Source organism: Podarcis melisellensis (genome assembly GCF_964234715.1).
Source record: "Podarcis melisellensis genome assembly, chromosome: 14".
In the NCBI taxonomy this organism is placed as follows: domain Eukaryota; kingdom Metazoa; phylum Chordata; class Lepidosauria; order Squamata; family Lacertidae; genus Podarcis; species Podarcis melisellensis.
This window is the reverse complement of record NC_138546.1, coordinates 52,052,679-52,069,030: the sequence shown is the minus strand read 5'-3', so window position 1 is coordinate 52,069,030 and position 16,352 is coordinate 52,052,679. Positions and strand designations below refer to the sequence as shown.

The window sequence follows — 16,352 nt, the reverse complement described above, 5'->3', positions numbered from 1 at the left end:
CAGAACTATTTTTGAGTTCTGCTCTATCTTATTTCCCATTAAATCTAATTTTACATCTAACACTTTCATATTTTCATTCATCTCTTTTTTCATACCCAGTATCAGTTCTTCAATATCTAAATTGGGCTCGATCTCTATTGTGGAAGGGCTTCTTGCTTGTGTTCCAGGTGTTGCCGAGGTTACACCTGTTGCCAAGGTTACATCTGTTACCTGTTTTTTCTTTGTTGTCATGTTGCTATTTATGTCTTATCTATATGTTCCCCTTGTGAATTGGTTCTTTAATACCTTATTCTTTTCGTGGTAGTTTTATAATTAAGAGTAAGAAAGTGAAAAGTTTCTTCAAGTTCTCATCCTATGTCTAATCTAGTTTTCTATGTTCTTTATGGTTTCTCCCTATTTTCCTCCTCCTCCTCTGGCTGTCTTCCCTCTATTTTTATTATTTTAGTCTTGAATTATGGAGAGAGCTGTAGCTGAATCACTCAGGCTTTCGAGGCATCTCATAGAAAGGGAAGGCTGGTGTTCTCCCTCTCTCTTGCCACTTTACTAAGTGCAGGAGCCATTGAGAAACCCCTTTTTGTGCTGCTTGGCTCGGTCAAAGCTCAGAATCCTTTTCTGAGCCCTTTTAGGGGTATTGTGTTGCCTTCACTCCCCCTTTCACTCTTTTCTATGACTGAGTCATCCCGACAAGCTCGCTGGATGAACTCACAGCCTTTATGTGATTGCGACTGATCCGGAAGTCTCTTTAAGCCTCACATGCAGCTTTTTAAAAAAACTGCAAAGTGATGCGGAAATGAGATTAAGTGAATTGAAGATCGAAAAAAAGTGAGGGATTGAGAGAAACTGAAATTAACACATCTTTCTATCTCTACCAGTGGATAATCAAGTTATGGTTTGGCAAACTGCACAGAATTGTCACTTAATTGTGCAATATGGTTTCTGTTATTATGATTCTTTCATTTCAGCCTTAATCACAAAGTCACATTGCATTATGAGAAAGAGCACTTAATTTTGATTCAATGTAATTCATGTCTATACCAAGAATGTCATTTCCTTAATATAACGCAAACAATCTCGCCAGAAGAGGCTTTTACACTGAATAATAAACATGTACCTCATTTTTTAACTAGAAAATCTCATTAGAACTTCATAAGATTTCCTGCAAAACATTTTACACAAGTGGCCCTGGGTTCAGATAACAGCTCCAAGACAAATAGAAGTAATTCATGTCAATTTTTCTTTTTTTGAAAGTTAAAGTATGGTCCACAGCTCAGTTGCAGAGCACACACTTTGCATACAGAAAGTCCCAAGTTCAACCCCTGGCATCTTCAACTGACCAAAAAAATAAATGGTCTGGAAACCAAGCCTTATGAGGAAAGGGTGAGAAAGTTGGGTCTGTTTAGCCTGGAGAAAAGAAGACTAAGAGGTGATTTGATGGCCACCTTTAAATATCTGAAGGAATTTCAGGTCGCAGATGGAGAAAGCATGTTTTTGCTGCTCCAGAGGGTGGGACCCAAAGCAATCAATTCGAATTACAAGAAAGGAGGTTCCAACTCACCGTTAGGAACAACTTTCTGATGGTAAGAGTTGTTTGACAGTGGAAAGGACTCCCTCAGAAGGTGGTGGACTCTCCTTCATTGGAGGTTGCTAAGCAGAAGTTGGATGGCCATCTGTCAGGGATTCTTTACCTGTGTTGTGGTTCTGGACAGCCAAGAGTTAACACTCCAGAAGCGTTCACTGGGTGCATTGCCCACATGACCCGGGCATTTTCCTTTGATCTGTGCTCTGTGGGGGCTGAGCTCTCTCTGGAGAGCAGTCTGTCTGAGAATGTGAGCAAGGTAGTTTCGTTTTTGTTAGAGACAGTGTGCTGCGAACATGCAGCTAGATTCTGTGGGTTTTCTTTTCCGTTTGTTATGCTTCTAAATAAAGAGTGTTAGAAGAGAAGCACTGGTGTCGAGCTGAGTTATTGAAGACACCACGTTGACACAGAGAAGCCATTTTACTCTGTGTGTGAACTCTGCTATTATCCGGCAACTGAGAAGAGTGGCAGCGCGCGAGTGGAAGCGTGTGGGCACCATTGGAGTTTGTTGGAGTGGCAGTAAATCAAATTTATTGCAGGGCTGTTGCAGCAGACTCAGTGGGTCAAAGGATTTACGACCCACAAGCTTTAACAACCTGGGATTCCTGCACTGCAGGGGGTTGGACTAGATGAACCTTGGGGTACCTTCCAACTCTACAATTCTATGTAGCAGGCTGTGTTGAGATCTGGGGTGGACCCTTCTCTGCCTGAGACCTTGGAGACCTGCCACAAATCAGAGAAAACATATGGATTACCCACACTTGTTTTTTGCCCCGCTCTTTCTAGGCACATGTTCAGTATCAATACACCAAGCTCTCCCCGTGAAAACCTGCTCTTTAGCACTCAATTGGAGCACATTTGAGTTTTCCATGGATTGCCGTTTGCTCCCATTGAGCTTTAAGGAACGTGTTTTCCTTGGGAAAGCTCCAGAGGGGGGAAAGGCTGCTTGGACATGGACCTTTAAAGTGTGGAGCATGCCTGGAAAGAGCAGAGGAAAGGTAAGCATGGATAAGCCCTCAGTACAAGACTGGTTTATATGTCAATATGTTTGGTGAGGCTGATGATAACCATAATCACAAATAATGCATAGTTTTTGTATTGTTTTGTTTATAAATTATAAACTGGGGATTCCATAGCAGTGCACAAAGATATTAAGTCAAGCCTACATTTGTGTGCCCCATTCTTAACCCTACTTATCTGGGAGTGAGCCCCATCAAATCCCGAAGGACTTAGTTCTGAGCATTGCACTGCTTGTTCTTTGGGGTTATTAACTGTGCTCTTGTGTGTTTACCTTAACGATCAGCATCTATCACAGAAGGCTTAACTGAATGAAGAGGGAGGGAAAATTCATTGCTGAAATGCCCCACTTTTTAGCCTCCCTGTTGCTCCAGCTCAGTCTGGGTGAGCCTTTCTGTTAGGCAGAGTGAGGCAGGAGCCCCAGGGAGCAGGAACCCAGTGGCAACTTGGTAAGGTTTGCAGTCTAGATATAAATTATTCCAAAATGGAGGGGATGGTCTTGTCCAAGAGATAAGCCCACATAAGTAGTGCTTAGATCAGGGGTCAGCAAACTTTTTCAGCAGGAGGCCGGTCCACTGTCCTTCAGACCTTGTGGGGGGCCGGACACTCACTCACTCACTCACTCACTCACTCACTCACTCACTCTCTCTCTCTCTCTCTCTCTCTATATATATATTTGGGGGGGATGGACGAATTCCTATGGCCCACAAATAACCCAGAGATGCATTTTAAATAAAAGGACACATTCTACTCATATAAAAACACACTGATTCCTGGACCACCCGTGGGCCAGATTTAGAAGGTGATTGGGCCGGATCTGGCCCCCGGGCCTTAGTTTGCCTACCCATGGTTTAAATGGACACATGATCAAACAACGCTCCAGCTTTAAATATCTGGGTATGTGACCCCCCCTGGCAGTTGGAAATCCCTTATAGAGGCAGCAAACCTTCAGCTTGGAGGGCAGCTACAGCAGTTCTAAGCCTAGCAGATCTATACTGATCGCTCCTGTGACATGTACAGGCACTGGTGGAGGAAGAGGGGATGGGGGGAGCACACTGCCCCGGGCAGCACAATCCCGGTGGGGTTCCATAGTGGCTGCCCCCCCACGCTGGGCGCCCTGCCCCCACAGGTGGCACGCCCCGCCCCCAGAACTCACACCCCACCCCTTTGGGTGGCGCCCCCGCCCCCACTGCTCTCCACCACCGTGTACAGGCTGTGCTTCTGCAAATACTGGTAGATGGGAAGTGCAGTTATTGGGATGCAAGATTTGGGTGCTCAGCATGGAACCCCTGTGCTCTTTCAAACTTCCTTGCTGAATGCTGAGAAACGGCAAAGCTCTCTCCCTCCCTCTGTGTGTGCACATATATAAAAACATCTGAGGCACATCATTAAAAAACTTATACCATAGCTTCCCCAAAGCTGCCTTCTCATCTCCTGCTGTTTAGCTGGCAAATTGCCCTTTGGAAATGATGTTCTGCATGCATGGCTGTCCATGCTCATTTATCTTGCCAAGCTGGACACTGTATCCATGCACAGTGACTGATATTTATGCGCTGGAGAGAAGTGCCTGCCTTGTGACTGCATGTCTGAGAGTGGGATTAAGCTTGACAGGGTGCTTAAATATTCCCAGGTCGCTTGTCTTCTTGCTTTTCATTCTTTTGTTCCTTTGCACTCTCCAGGGACTTTTTGCATGCAAAGCAAATGCTCTACCACTGAGCTACAGCTACAGTCTGCTCAGGATGGGAGGTCCCTGAAGACAAGGACCACCCTAAACCTGGAGCAGACACTGCCTGGCTAACATCCTTAAAGGTGAACTACCAGAACTGCATTATAATTTGGAGCCTGCCTTTGTGAGGATACAGAAAATTTGCTTTCTTTGGTCCTGCCTTGGCTAGAGTAAAAACATAGAATAATATAAGCTTTTTGGGGATGTCAGTTCTTCTTGGGTAGCCTTTGCAGGATCAAAGGGATCCCTGCTTCTCTTTAGCAATTCAACACATTTCCATAGCAGCATAGCCCTTGATTCATCTGGAATCTGTGTTCTGCACTGAACCGTTTTTTAATTTATTACTGGCTTTGCATAGCTGAAGATCAAAAGCCCCTGTTAGTTTTCGTATGATTTTACATGCTACCTTTGGTGAAAGCGAAAGTGCCACAGTGCAAGTGGGGGTGAGGCTGCTTTAAGATTCCCATTCATCCTTCATCTTAGGCTGCGAGTGGATTGGACAGCAATCCCTTGCCCTCTAACAGAGAAACAAGTCCCTTTCAGCTTGGTGGGGTGCACAAAAAAACCTCAGCTGCAGTCAGGCAACAAGCTACTTAGTGCAAATTTGAATGTGGGGACCCTGGGAACAAGGTGGGACCTTGAGCTGGTCACTCTCTCTCCTCCTAACTTACCTCACAGTGTTGTTGTGGGGATTAAATGAGGACTGGGAGAACCATGTATAGCACCTTGAGTCCTGCAACATCTGGAGAGCCACAGGTTCCCCAGGTCATGTTAATACCAAGGCTGGGGAACCAGTGACACTCCAGATGCTCCAGCATCCTGCCATTCCCAGCCAGCATGGCCATTGTCAAGGCAGATGGTCAGGGATGATGTTCATAAGCTATCCCTGTTTTAGATAGAGGAGGATGGATTCCTTTCTGCCTCTGCTAAAACTTTTCAAATTGGTACTGGACATTTCTACCTATCCCCTTCTCCCATCGAAGCCCAACCCTCTAGCATTGGCACTGCGTTGGCTCAACAGGGCTTTGAAGAATGCTGCACATCTTAGCTAGGATCTGTGTCCAAGACTAGGAGCACTGTTGATTAGACACTGCAGTTGAGGAACCATGCCAAAGGCCCTGAGCAACTGACACTATCTTCCCGTCTCCTGCCATGTCCCAGGTCCAAGACTGAAAGATTAAAACAATCAAGACATCTGTTTTTGCACCACATCAAAAGTATGCTTTTCTTCCATCCTTTTTCATCCATTGTGGTGCAACATAACTCTGTGGTCACCCTGCTGCCTTGTGGAGGTTTCAATTCTCTTTGCCATATGTCTGTTGATTGAATGCATCCCTGCTGGGTACAAAGAAACCACATTGCTTCTCTCCATCTCAAAGAGAATCTTTATTTGGGTTTCCCATCTACTTAGAATAGCCAATATGTCAGCTGCAGCTGCGCCTGCCTCCTCCTTCCATCCACCCACTTGATTAATGTTGCTCTTCCAGGTGGTGTTGACTCGTAATATTGCTTTCACTGTGTGTGGAGAAGATGGGTCTTCTGTCACCCTCCTCAATGCTCCTTCTCTCAAAGCTGACAAGCCCACTTTGCTTTTGATATACTCTGAGAACCTCTCCCTGCAGTGTGCTTTATGTTAAATGATTTGGGATGAGTCCTGCTCTAAGGTTCACTGTGCCTACCACGTCCATCTGTCAAGTCCAATGGCTGTTTTAAGCTTAAGCATTTGGGTCATGGCTTGGGTTCTGCATAGATAAGTTTCGGAGGAGAGAAAATCAGAGTCCTCTGAAACCTTTCAGGTGTGAGATGGGTTAGCAGATGTTTCAGAGCAGGTGTTCTGTTCTAGATTAATCTTGTTGAAATCATTTGCCCCCTTGTAAATTTGGTTTCTCTCCAAGTTAAAGAAAACTGAAGGAATACCATAGGGGCTTTGTGCATTGGTCAACCTCTACAGTGATACTGAGACAGTGAAACACAGTAAAGTACACAACTTTTGAACACAGTAAGAAGATACAGTTTTGACTGACAGGCAGAAGACAGTGTAGAGTCATAGTGTAGAGTTGTAAGCTACCCAGCTACACAGTGTAGAGTTGGAAGCTACCCAACGGTCATCTAGTCCAACCCCCTGCAATACAGGAATCACAGCTAGAGAATTCCTGACAGCTGGCCATCCACCTCTGTTAAAAAACTTCCAAAGAAGGAAAGTCTATTATCTTCTGAGGGAGTCTGCTCCACTATCAAAGATCTCTTACCAGCAGAAAGTCCTTCCTAATGTTTGGTTGGGATCTCTTTTATTGTCATTTGAATCCATTGGTTTGGATTTTATGCTCTGGAGCAGCAGAAAAGAATCCTGGTCTATTTTCCATGTAAAATCCCTTCAGCTGTTTGAAGATGGTCTCATAACTCATAATTTATCCTGAGTGTCTGGTACTCAAACCTCCCTGTATGCGGAGGTTCTGTTTTCGGTTTACTATGGTTAATTGCATTGATAGATCCATGCTATATAAGAATTGCATTTGCTGGATCTGACAAGCACTCTGCTTCTCTTTGTGACCAAGCTGATGCCTCTAAGAAGCCCACAAAGAAGGACGGGGAAAGATTTTCTCTGGCTGTTAGTCTTCGGCCACTGCAGTTCAGTGACATAAAGCCTCTGATTACCGTGCCTAAGGCCCCATTCACACCATACATTTAAAGCCCAATGATTCCTCTTTAAACTCTTATGCCTTCCCCCAAAGAATTATGGGTGCTGTAGTTTGTAAAAGGTGCTGAGAGTTGTTAGGAGACCCCTTGTTCCCCTCACTGAGCTGCAATTCCCAGTGGTTTAACAGTCAACCCCTCTTCACAGGGATCTCTGGGACTTATAGCACAGGGAAGGAATTAAGGGTCTTTAACAACTCCCACCACACTTTACATTTCTGAAGGGTTGACACTCTGATTTTTTGGAGTCCCCTCCATGTGGCTCTCAATCCCATTAGTGGAGCAGACACCCAACTGATGAGCGCTATGGCATGTGCATAGAGTGGATGGAAACTGAATTCACCAAGTCACCTCTGTGGTTAGGAGTGTCTTATGCCAGCTTTGTCACTCCCTGCCAGAACTGAGCCACTTTCTTACATGTCCACCACGTATCTGGATTAGAAGCTAACATTCCACACCCTCTTCAACAGTTGGATGAGTAGGAGGAGCTAATATGCACTAAGTAGAGGCATGAGGTGCCATTATTGCACTATTCATAAATCAGTCCAGATTTTCAGTGAAATGTTTGAGTGACCAAGCTAGGCCACCTATGTGTGTGAGTGTGTTAAATCTGCTCCACTTCCATAAGATTCTTTTCGGGAAATGATACCCAGAAATACAGAGCGACCAATTTCTTCTTAACGGAGCTTCTCAAAGAGTCCCGTGCTTCTCCAGCTGTGAAATCAGAAGAGGGCAAAAGAAATGTAGGGGGCGACCACACTTGAAACACTCTGTGTACTGTTCTCTGGCCACCACACCTCGTGTGTGTGTGTGTGTGTGAGAGAGAGAGAGAGAGAGAGAGAGCTGGAAAAGTTGCATAAAATGCAAAAGAAATAATCAGGATGCTGGAGCAACTACATCAACAATAATTCTTTTATTTGGAGCTTTTTAATTTAGAAAAAAGGCAAGAAAGTGGGAACATGATAGAAGTGTCCATGCATGGTGTGGAGAAAGTAGGCAGAAATAAGTTTTTATCTTTCCAAAGGGGGGTGTATGTCATCCAATGAAACAGACAAAAGGAAGCACTTTCTTTGCATAGCGCATAGTTGGACCATGGAATTTTCCACCACAGTATGTGCTAGTGGATATCAACAACTTGGCTTTAAAAGGGGATTAGACAAATTCATGGAAGATAAAGGCACTTGATGGGATGGCAGCACAGGAATCTTTTGTGCAATATGGGGTTTGTACCCACAACACTGAGAGTAAGAGTCTCATGCTCTCCTAACTGAGCTCAAGTGCAATACCGTCATACCTTGGATCCCAAACGCTTGGTACTTGTCCGTTTTGGCTCCCAAACACCAAGCGAGTGTTCCGGTTTTCGAACGTTCTTTGGAATCCGAACATCTGACAGGGCTTCTGTGGCTTCTGATTGACTGTAGGAGATTCCTGCAGCCAATTGGAAGCTGTGCCTTGATTTCTGAACGTTTTGGAAGTCGAACGGACTTCCGGAACGAATTCTGTTCAACTTCCGCATGTACCAATGTACATGCTTTCCCCATCCTCATTTAGTCCCCCCAACAACCCTGTGAGGTAGGTTATAATGAGTGGCACCAGGAAGAATTTTCTGACTGTACTTCCAGGAGGAAAAGATCCCTGGCTAGTTGTTGGCAGAGATACGGTAATTATGTGGTGATTAATGACAACCAAGACATAAAGGGAGATAGGGAGATAAAGGGTTAACCTCACATGCTCTGAAGAAGACTGTTCTTCAAACTGAGGACAATAGGTTTGTGCCCAGACACCAATAGTCTTGAAGGTTAGCATCAGGTCAGCTAAGCCTCCCCTGTTTTAACTACTTCTGGAATTGGGACTAGCTGTGATTTGGGTTATCTGTCTGCCAATTAAGCTTCACCTAGAAAGTGAATTGAATTCTGGCATAAACATACATTAACTAACATTAACCAGCAGGCTGAAAAATAATACGAAAGTGTATATAATTATTTGAGATTAAGAAAGATTACAAATGGATAAGGTTCTCTGCTTATTAAGAATGGTTATTTTATATTACTTTGAAAACCATTCTTTCTTTGGGATGCTGGCTACAGAAGTGAAGCTACATTCCTGAGCATGGGAAGCCACTTCTGTCTTAAAGAGACAGACACAAGTTTTCAAGGCAGAGATGGTTAAGGTGGAGACCAATATGGCAAAGATATTGCCCAATATCCCACTGTTGGTATCATGTGACAATTATAGGATGAGCAACTGAAAGAGCTCAGAGCTAAGATGTGTAAAATGCTCAGACCAAATAATAAACCAGGCCTTTGGGGGGAAATACTGATCAAGATTGCCTGGGCAGGAGAGTGAAATGGTAGCAGAGGATGGAATGGAGAAGACCTCCACCTGCCTGGAGGAGTGAAATAGACAAATGACAGAGTTGTGATGCCAGAGGAGTGAGATGAAACTATTGACAGAGATAGTAAGAAACATCTTGAGATGGCAGAGATCGAGCCAAGAGAGAAAGGATCCTGTGTACAAGTTGGAGTGACTTCAGAGGAAAAACCAGGCAAGCCTCTGGCAATTATTCTGGAAAAATAATGGAAGAACAGGAAATGGGAGGAACCTTTTTCTAAATAAGGATGGGAAATCATGACCAACAGGAAATGGGATTGGAAGATATGGCATGAATGAAAGAATATACAACAAATAAATAACTATTGGTTATTATCCTAATCATGGGTGTTGGAATTCCTTGAAGATAAAGCCATTATATTGGACTGGAAAAAGACTATTCAACATTTAGCAACAATAACAATTGAAGAGCCCCCTTTGGACTTTTTGTGTGGAAAAGAAAATGAATGGGGTTGAAGATTAGGAAAATACTGTCTAGCAGATTGAGGAACAGCTGGATATTACCTTGGAATATAGCTGGATGCCATTCTGGAGTGAAAACTTTGAATAACTTACACACATAATTGACAGATGGTGAATCGGAAGTTCTCTTTATTTATTTCCCTTCTCTCTTGCATTCCTTTTCTATTCCCTTTTCTTTATTTCTTGTGCCTTTTCTTTCTCCTGTGCATTCTATTTGCCTATGTTTTGTTTTTTGAGGTCCTCTGTTCTGGGTTAAGGAGAGTACACACAGGAAGGTGATGAATGTTGGGTGAAAGCCCTGCGTGAGAGGCAGGGAAGGGAAGATTTCCCAGGGTGGGAGAAGAAAGGGAAGCTCCCAGGTGAGAGGTGGGAGGGGCCACACCCTTTGTGTGAGACAAGGGTTAAGATCTACCTCTGACAGAGGGCTTTGTATTTTTTTCTTTTTTGTTATTTCTTTTTTTCATTTTTATTTAGAATAGTCTGTTTTTTATTGTAATATATGCTGAAAAGTTTCAATAAAAATAAATTAAAAAGGAAAAACTTTATGGCGGTAAGCTGTTTGACAGTGGAACGGACTCCCTTGGAATGTGATGGACTCTCCTTCCTTGGAGGTTTTTAAGCAGAGGTTGGATGGCCACAAGTCAGGGATAGTTTAATTGAAATTCCTCCATTGCCTGCATTGGACTAGATGACTCCTGAGATCTCTCCCAACTCTACAGTCCTGTGACTCTATGACTGCCCAAAGGTGAGAGGCATTGAGCTTCCTGGCCAAGTGGGAGGATTTGATCCCTGGTTTCCAAGTTCCTAGTCTGAGACTCAAACTGCTGTACCACCCAGGCTTCACACCTTGCAGGAAACCATGCTTTATTTTTAAACTGAAGGACTAAATTTGCTTTTCTTCATTATTCATTTTAGTGCTGATGAGCGCTTTGATGCTACATTTCATACCAATGTTTTGGTGAACTCGTCAGGATACTGCCAGTATCTCCCCCCAGGTAAGAATGGTATTTTGCCGTGTGAAAATTCTGCTTTGCAGGGACCTGGTGTGTTTTCATAGATGAGGAGAGGAGATCAGGAATCAGTCAGACAATAGGCAGACAGAAATCCTTTATACAGCCATAACAGCTTTTGCCACCACCTCAGTAATGTCAGGATGGAAGAAGAAAGACATTCTTCCTTGGCTCAGATTAAATGCAACCCAAGATAGAGAAAACTCAAAGCATCAGTGGTTGCCTTTTTACTGAAGGTAGTGCTGTGCTGAACCCCCCCCTTCCTACCCAACCATTCCCCATCATTTAATGAAAAATGAAATTGCATTCAAAAATTATGCAAGGAGAGAGAAAATTTAGTTGATTGGGTTGGGTGGAATATTTTGTTTGTGTGTGTCATGTTTTTCTTTTTCTTTTGAGGTGGCCAAGGGGTGTTTGTGACTGTCCTTCCTTTCATTCTTCAAATCATTTCGCCAGCTCTATGCAGCCTTCCTGGTGCCCATGTGCCTCCTTTTTCAGATCAGGAAGTCTAGACAGCCAGGGAGGCTGCAAAGTGCTGGGGAAAGACCTCTCCCACTCCTGGGGTGAATTTATAAGCCAGTTCTTCCCCAAACTCCCCCCTCTTCTTCACTGTGGCACCCTCCCTCCCTGTGCAGTGTGGGTTTTGCTAGTCACCCGTAAAAGGGACTGAGTAGGATTTTTTTTTTTATAGCTCCTCATTGGCCTTGGGATTCCTCTTTTTGCCTGCTTCATACAGTTGGGAGTAATGTATTCAGAATGGCATCTAATTTCTTTCCATCTGGTGTCTGGTTTGAGTAGGAAAGAGAAATAAAAGATCTAGTGGGCTAAAATCCTGAGGCATTTATGCAGTGAGGGCACTATTTGGCCACCCTGCACAGCATTTGCTTGGTGGGTTACCGGGGATGCCCTGGCTTTGCATGTGCACCAGGATGAATGATAAGCCAGCAGAGCCATGATGCGCTTGTCAGGTGAGCAGACCCAAGGTCTTGGCCGCAGGGAGGAAGAATTCGCTTGAGCCCTTGCTGCGTGGTCACATGAGACACCTGGAAACATGCCCAGCAGTTGGGAGGGAGATGATTCCTCCCTCCTTAGGGAACTTTTCTGCTTGGACTATGTTCAATTTTGGTGAATGGGTTTTTTCTGCAGATCCTCTATATTGCTACGTTTTAAATGGATATAACCTTTCCCCACTTTAGTCATTGTGCCTTGGGTCTCCTTTATGGGTGTGATGGAAATGCTTCCTGGAAATAGGCACACATGCAAATACCTTGGTCACAGAATTCATCTGCAATGAGCAGAGGAATTCAACATTATCCCCAATACTGTATTCAAAAGAAGCTAGAAAGATTTCAGCACAAGTGAGAATGCTTTCTTGGTGGTGGTGGCCCCCAGATTGTGGAACGCCCTCCCTTCTGAGGTGCGCCTTCATGGAACCGTTTTTGGCATCATGTCAAAGTGTTTTTCTTTACCCTGGGCTTTGGGTGAGTGGATGTTTACCCTGTTGGTGTGCTTGGGTTGCCCTCCAGTTTTGCTGCCCTTGCAATGGTATCAAGCTTTGTAGTTTCAATGAAATAGTTTGAACAGTTTGTATGTTGTTTTACATTGTGATATTCCATGAGCCATTCAGCGATGGACAGGCAATAAACATACATAAACAAACCTTCTGAGAGTTCATTTTCTAACCATATGAATTTTTCTGGCGTCTCAATTCACGCAAGATCATTTCAGTGTGTTGAATTCACTGAAGGTGTGAATCAGTCACAACTGCAAATAATCATGTGAAGTGATGCCTTTGTTCCTGCAGCTGCAATGGATCTGTGAGGTTCACATTTGGAAATACCTGAGGTTGAGCATTTATGTGTGTATGAAATAATTCAGTGGTGGCTGGCTGGGTGTAAGTGGAAATGTTGTTTTGTGAAATAAAAGCGAAATGAACAACAATCCTCAAATGAGAGAGTACAGAATGTCACTGTTTTGATAACGACGGTGCTGACCTTGATACCCTTATTTTCATTTAGCTTTGGGGAAAAACACTTTCAAGCAGATCAGTTGTTTTAAATGTCAGAGGGTGGGGGCATTTTCCTGCGAGCAGCTATACAAAATGGAGAGAGAGAATTGCTGAGAAATGTCTGCTCATATATATACATATATTCCCTTCATCCGAAACATCCATCTAGGAATATTCAAGAGTTCTTGCTCCATAGATGTGCGCTGGTTTCCTTTTGATGTCCAGAAATGTAAATTGAAGTTTGGATCCTGGACTTACGGTGGATGGTCTTTGGATTTGCAAATGCAAGAAGCAGAAATATCTGGATACATTTCAAATGGCGAGTGGGATTTGGTCGGTAAGCTGTATGGATATTCCTAAATGCAGTTGCCTTCAGTTCAGTCAGGGAGATTCGCTTCCAGAGATGGAACTGATGTGCCTTAGAATGAACCTTGTCAGTGGCATCGGGATACTCTCTTGGGTCCTGTTTAAATGTTTAGCTGAGCCTTTTTATGTCAATCTTCAATTCCATCTGAAACACAAGTAGTGTTAGATCATTGTCATCATGTTCACACACATTTCTGTTCCTTGGATTTTCAGATTGCGGGAAAGGGCTCCAAGGATTAGGGAAGGATCATAATATTCCTTGAACAATACGAGGGTGGGCCAGTCCCCTCTCCTACATGTTGAATTTAAAAATAAAATAGGATGCTAGCCCTCAGTGGTCCAGTGCTTTGCTGGAAGAACCTTAGAAGAGCCTGCTGGATCAGGCCAATGGCCCATCTCACCCAGTATCATGTCAACATGTTTTTCTTTGCCCAGGCTCTTCTTTACTTAGATGTCTGTCGGAAACCCTCAAGCAGCGCTTGACCACAAGAGCCCTCTCTCCTCCTGTGATTTTCAGCAACTGATATGCAGAAGCATTGCTGCCCTTGACAGGAGGCAGAGCATAACCATCCCTGCTAGTAGCTGCTGATAGCCCTCTTCTGTGTATTGATCTAATCCTCTTTTAAAGTCATCCAAGTTGGTGGCCATCACTGCCTCCTGGGGGAAGAAGGTCCAGAGTGCTGCATGATGAAGAAGTACTTTTTCTTCCAACATTCAGCTTCATGGCATGCCCATGAGTCTGGCAGAGTAGAAACTTTATTAATTGTTTTATTACTTTCCCTTCACCATAAGTTCCCATAATGTATCGTAGCAATTTATAATGAAATATTCAGAACAGTTTAAAGGAAAGTAAACTAAAACACAGTAAGCTATTTTATACTGAGTTGGTCCTTTAGTTCATCTATCTCAGTGTTTCCCAAACTGACTGGCAGCTGCTCTCCAGGGTTTCAGGTGAGGGGACTTCCCAGTCCTACCTGGAGATGCCACTGGGAATTGAACCTGTGACCTTCTTCGTGCAAAGCAGATGCTCTGCTGCAGAGCTACAGCTCTGTTTGAATGAAAGGGCTTGGGAGTAAGACTTGCAAAAAATGGCTAAGGGATTTGGGCCTTTCTTCTCTAAAGCACCTAAAGGATAAGCAGAATCTCAGTTAATGCTCTTATACATTGCCTGCATTATCAGTGTTTAATTCTCATAAGCCTGAAGATGAATTTAGCCCCTTGAATTATACAAGTCTTCAAAACAGGCTAAACAGTTTGAACATGCTGCTCTGCACCACACACTTATCTGGAGTTTGCATTGCCCAGGTAGATGCAAACTGCAGCCCAGTGAGAGTGATGTAATAACTGAGAAAGGGCACAGGTGTTGGGTGAAATCAGGCCCGATCTTTTTTGAATACAGAAGGTAAGCAGAGTTGGCATGGCAGTAGGGTAAGGATCACTTCCTCCTTCCCCTCAGCCCCTGCCATTGCAAAGGCACCTTACTGGGTTGGGGAAGTGCCAGCCTCGCTCCATGGGAATCACACAGCATTGAACCCTGTTGAGGTGTAAGCCAAACATCCAGGTTCTCACTGGGCATCCAGAGACGGAGATTCCAGTCAGGCAGAGGCCCCAGCATGAGCTTAGGGCATCCCTCAGCCAGCACTCCCCTCAGGCCCCTTATGGGGGCCCACCTTTCCAATGCTATTCTTGCCCAATGTCATTTCTGCCAAATTATACAGAATTCATTCAATGCTAAACATAAGTCCACTTGGGGAAAGGTGACCCCCATCCCAACCAGTGGAGCAATTGAGATTGGGAGGGGGAAATCCTTTCCAGCCCTGTCAACCAGTGGCCTAGAAGACCCAGTGAAATTGCAATTCTCATGGCAAAACGGCCTTCCCTTTCCTCATGAGATCTCACAGGGGGATCCCTATTCTGCAAGACCTTAAAAGTGTACTGCCAAGGAGATGTAATTCTATCTCCCTCTTGTTTTCTTGGCTTCTGGTCACCTTGTGTGCAGGTCACACCCAGAATGAGGCTAACAGACCATGGCCTTCCCCCAAGGAAACCTAGGAACTGTAGACTGGTGCAGGTGCTGAGAAGTCTCTTGTAGAAGTACATCTCTCAGGTGTTTCTAACTCTGAGGAAAGAGAGTGAGTTACCAGGGTGAGGAAGAGGAGCCCACTGTTCATACAGATGCCCTGTCTCATAAGCCATTGAGGCTACAAGTCGGAGTAACATCTGGGTGATGACCCTCCACTGATGGCCACAAAAGTTTGCCTTCCCCAATACGTCTCAGGACAAATCTTGGTCATTTGGGGGTTAAGAATATGATGGTTAGGACAGCGAAAGTGGAATTGTTCCATTACAAGCAGCACTGCCTGTAGTTTTAGCAAAACAAATTAAAACAGAACAAAGAAGCCTCTTCTACCAAGGGATGGCCTACACATAGCAGCAGCAAAGCTTGAGAAAATCCAGGCAGTTTCCTCCACCAACCACTGACCAGAGCTAGATTTGCTTAGCTTCAGCAAGGTGGATACCTCAAGAGTATTTTGACCAGGAAGGAGTAATTTTTTTTTGCTACTAGGTAGTGGCTGAGTGATCAGGGGTGCTATGATTGGAGTCAGCATTGAGTGGGACCTGGGTTCACACACACACACACACACACACACACACACACACACACGAAGGAGATATGCAGGGAGGAGAGTGTTGGTTAAGCCCTGCTAGCTCTGCATCATCCTAAGAACATATGAAGAACCCTGCTGAATGGCCCATCTAGTCCAGCATCCTGTTCTCACAGTGGCCAACTAGATGCCAGACAAGCAGGGCATGAAGGCAGCAGCATTCTTCCTACTTGTGATTTACAGTTACTGGTGTTCAGAGGCCTGCCACCGACAATAGTGGAAGCAGAACATAGTCATCATGGCTAGTAGTCACTGCTAGCCTTATCTTCCCCCTTACAGATGTGCTCCCTCAGCTGCTAAACCTCTGCTTGGTGGGGTGATGGGAGGCAGAGCAGTTTTACATGTGGGGGGGGGAGCACATGGGATGACTCTCCTGACACACACTGTCATCCCCATCACAATCATACTGCTACTCTGACTTGTAGCCTCATCGGCT

General features: G+C 44.4%; 1 protein-coding gene across 4 annotated transcripts in view; it reads left to right on the top strand.

Annotated features, from left to right (window-relative positions):
* CHRFAM7A (CHRNA7 (exons 5-10) and FAM7A (exons A-E) fusion) overlaps positions 1–16,352 on the top strand; it is a gene marked incomplete at its 5' end in the record, with an annotated part of 79,024 nt that overhangs the window by 50,006 nt on the left and 12,666 nt on the right. For all 4 annotated transcript variants that reach the window (XM_081887732.1, XM_081887730.1, XM_081887733.1 and 1 more), the window contains 2 exons: positions 10,782–10,861; positions 13,054–13,221. In XM_081887732.1, coding sequence (XP_081743858.1) covers positions 10,782–10,861; positions 13,054–13,221 — 248 coding nt within the window. The remainder of the gene's footprint in view (positions 1–10,781; positions 10,862–13,053; positions 13,222–16,352) is intronic.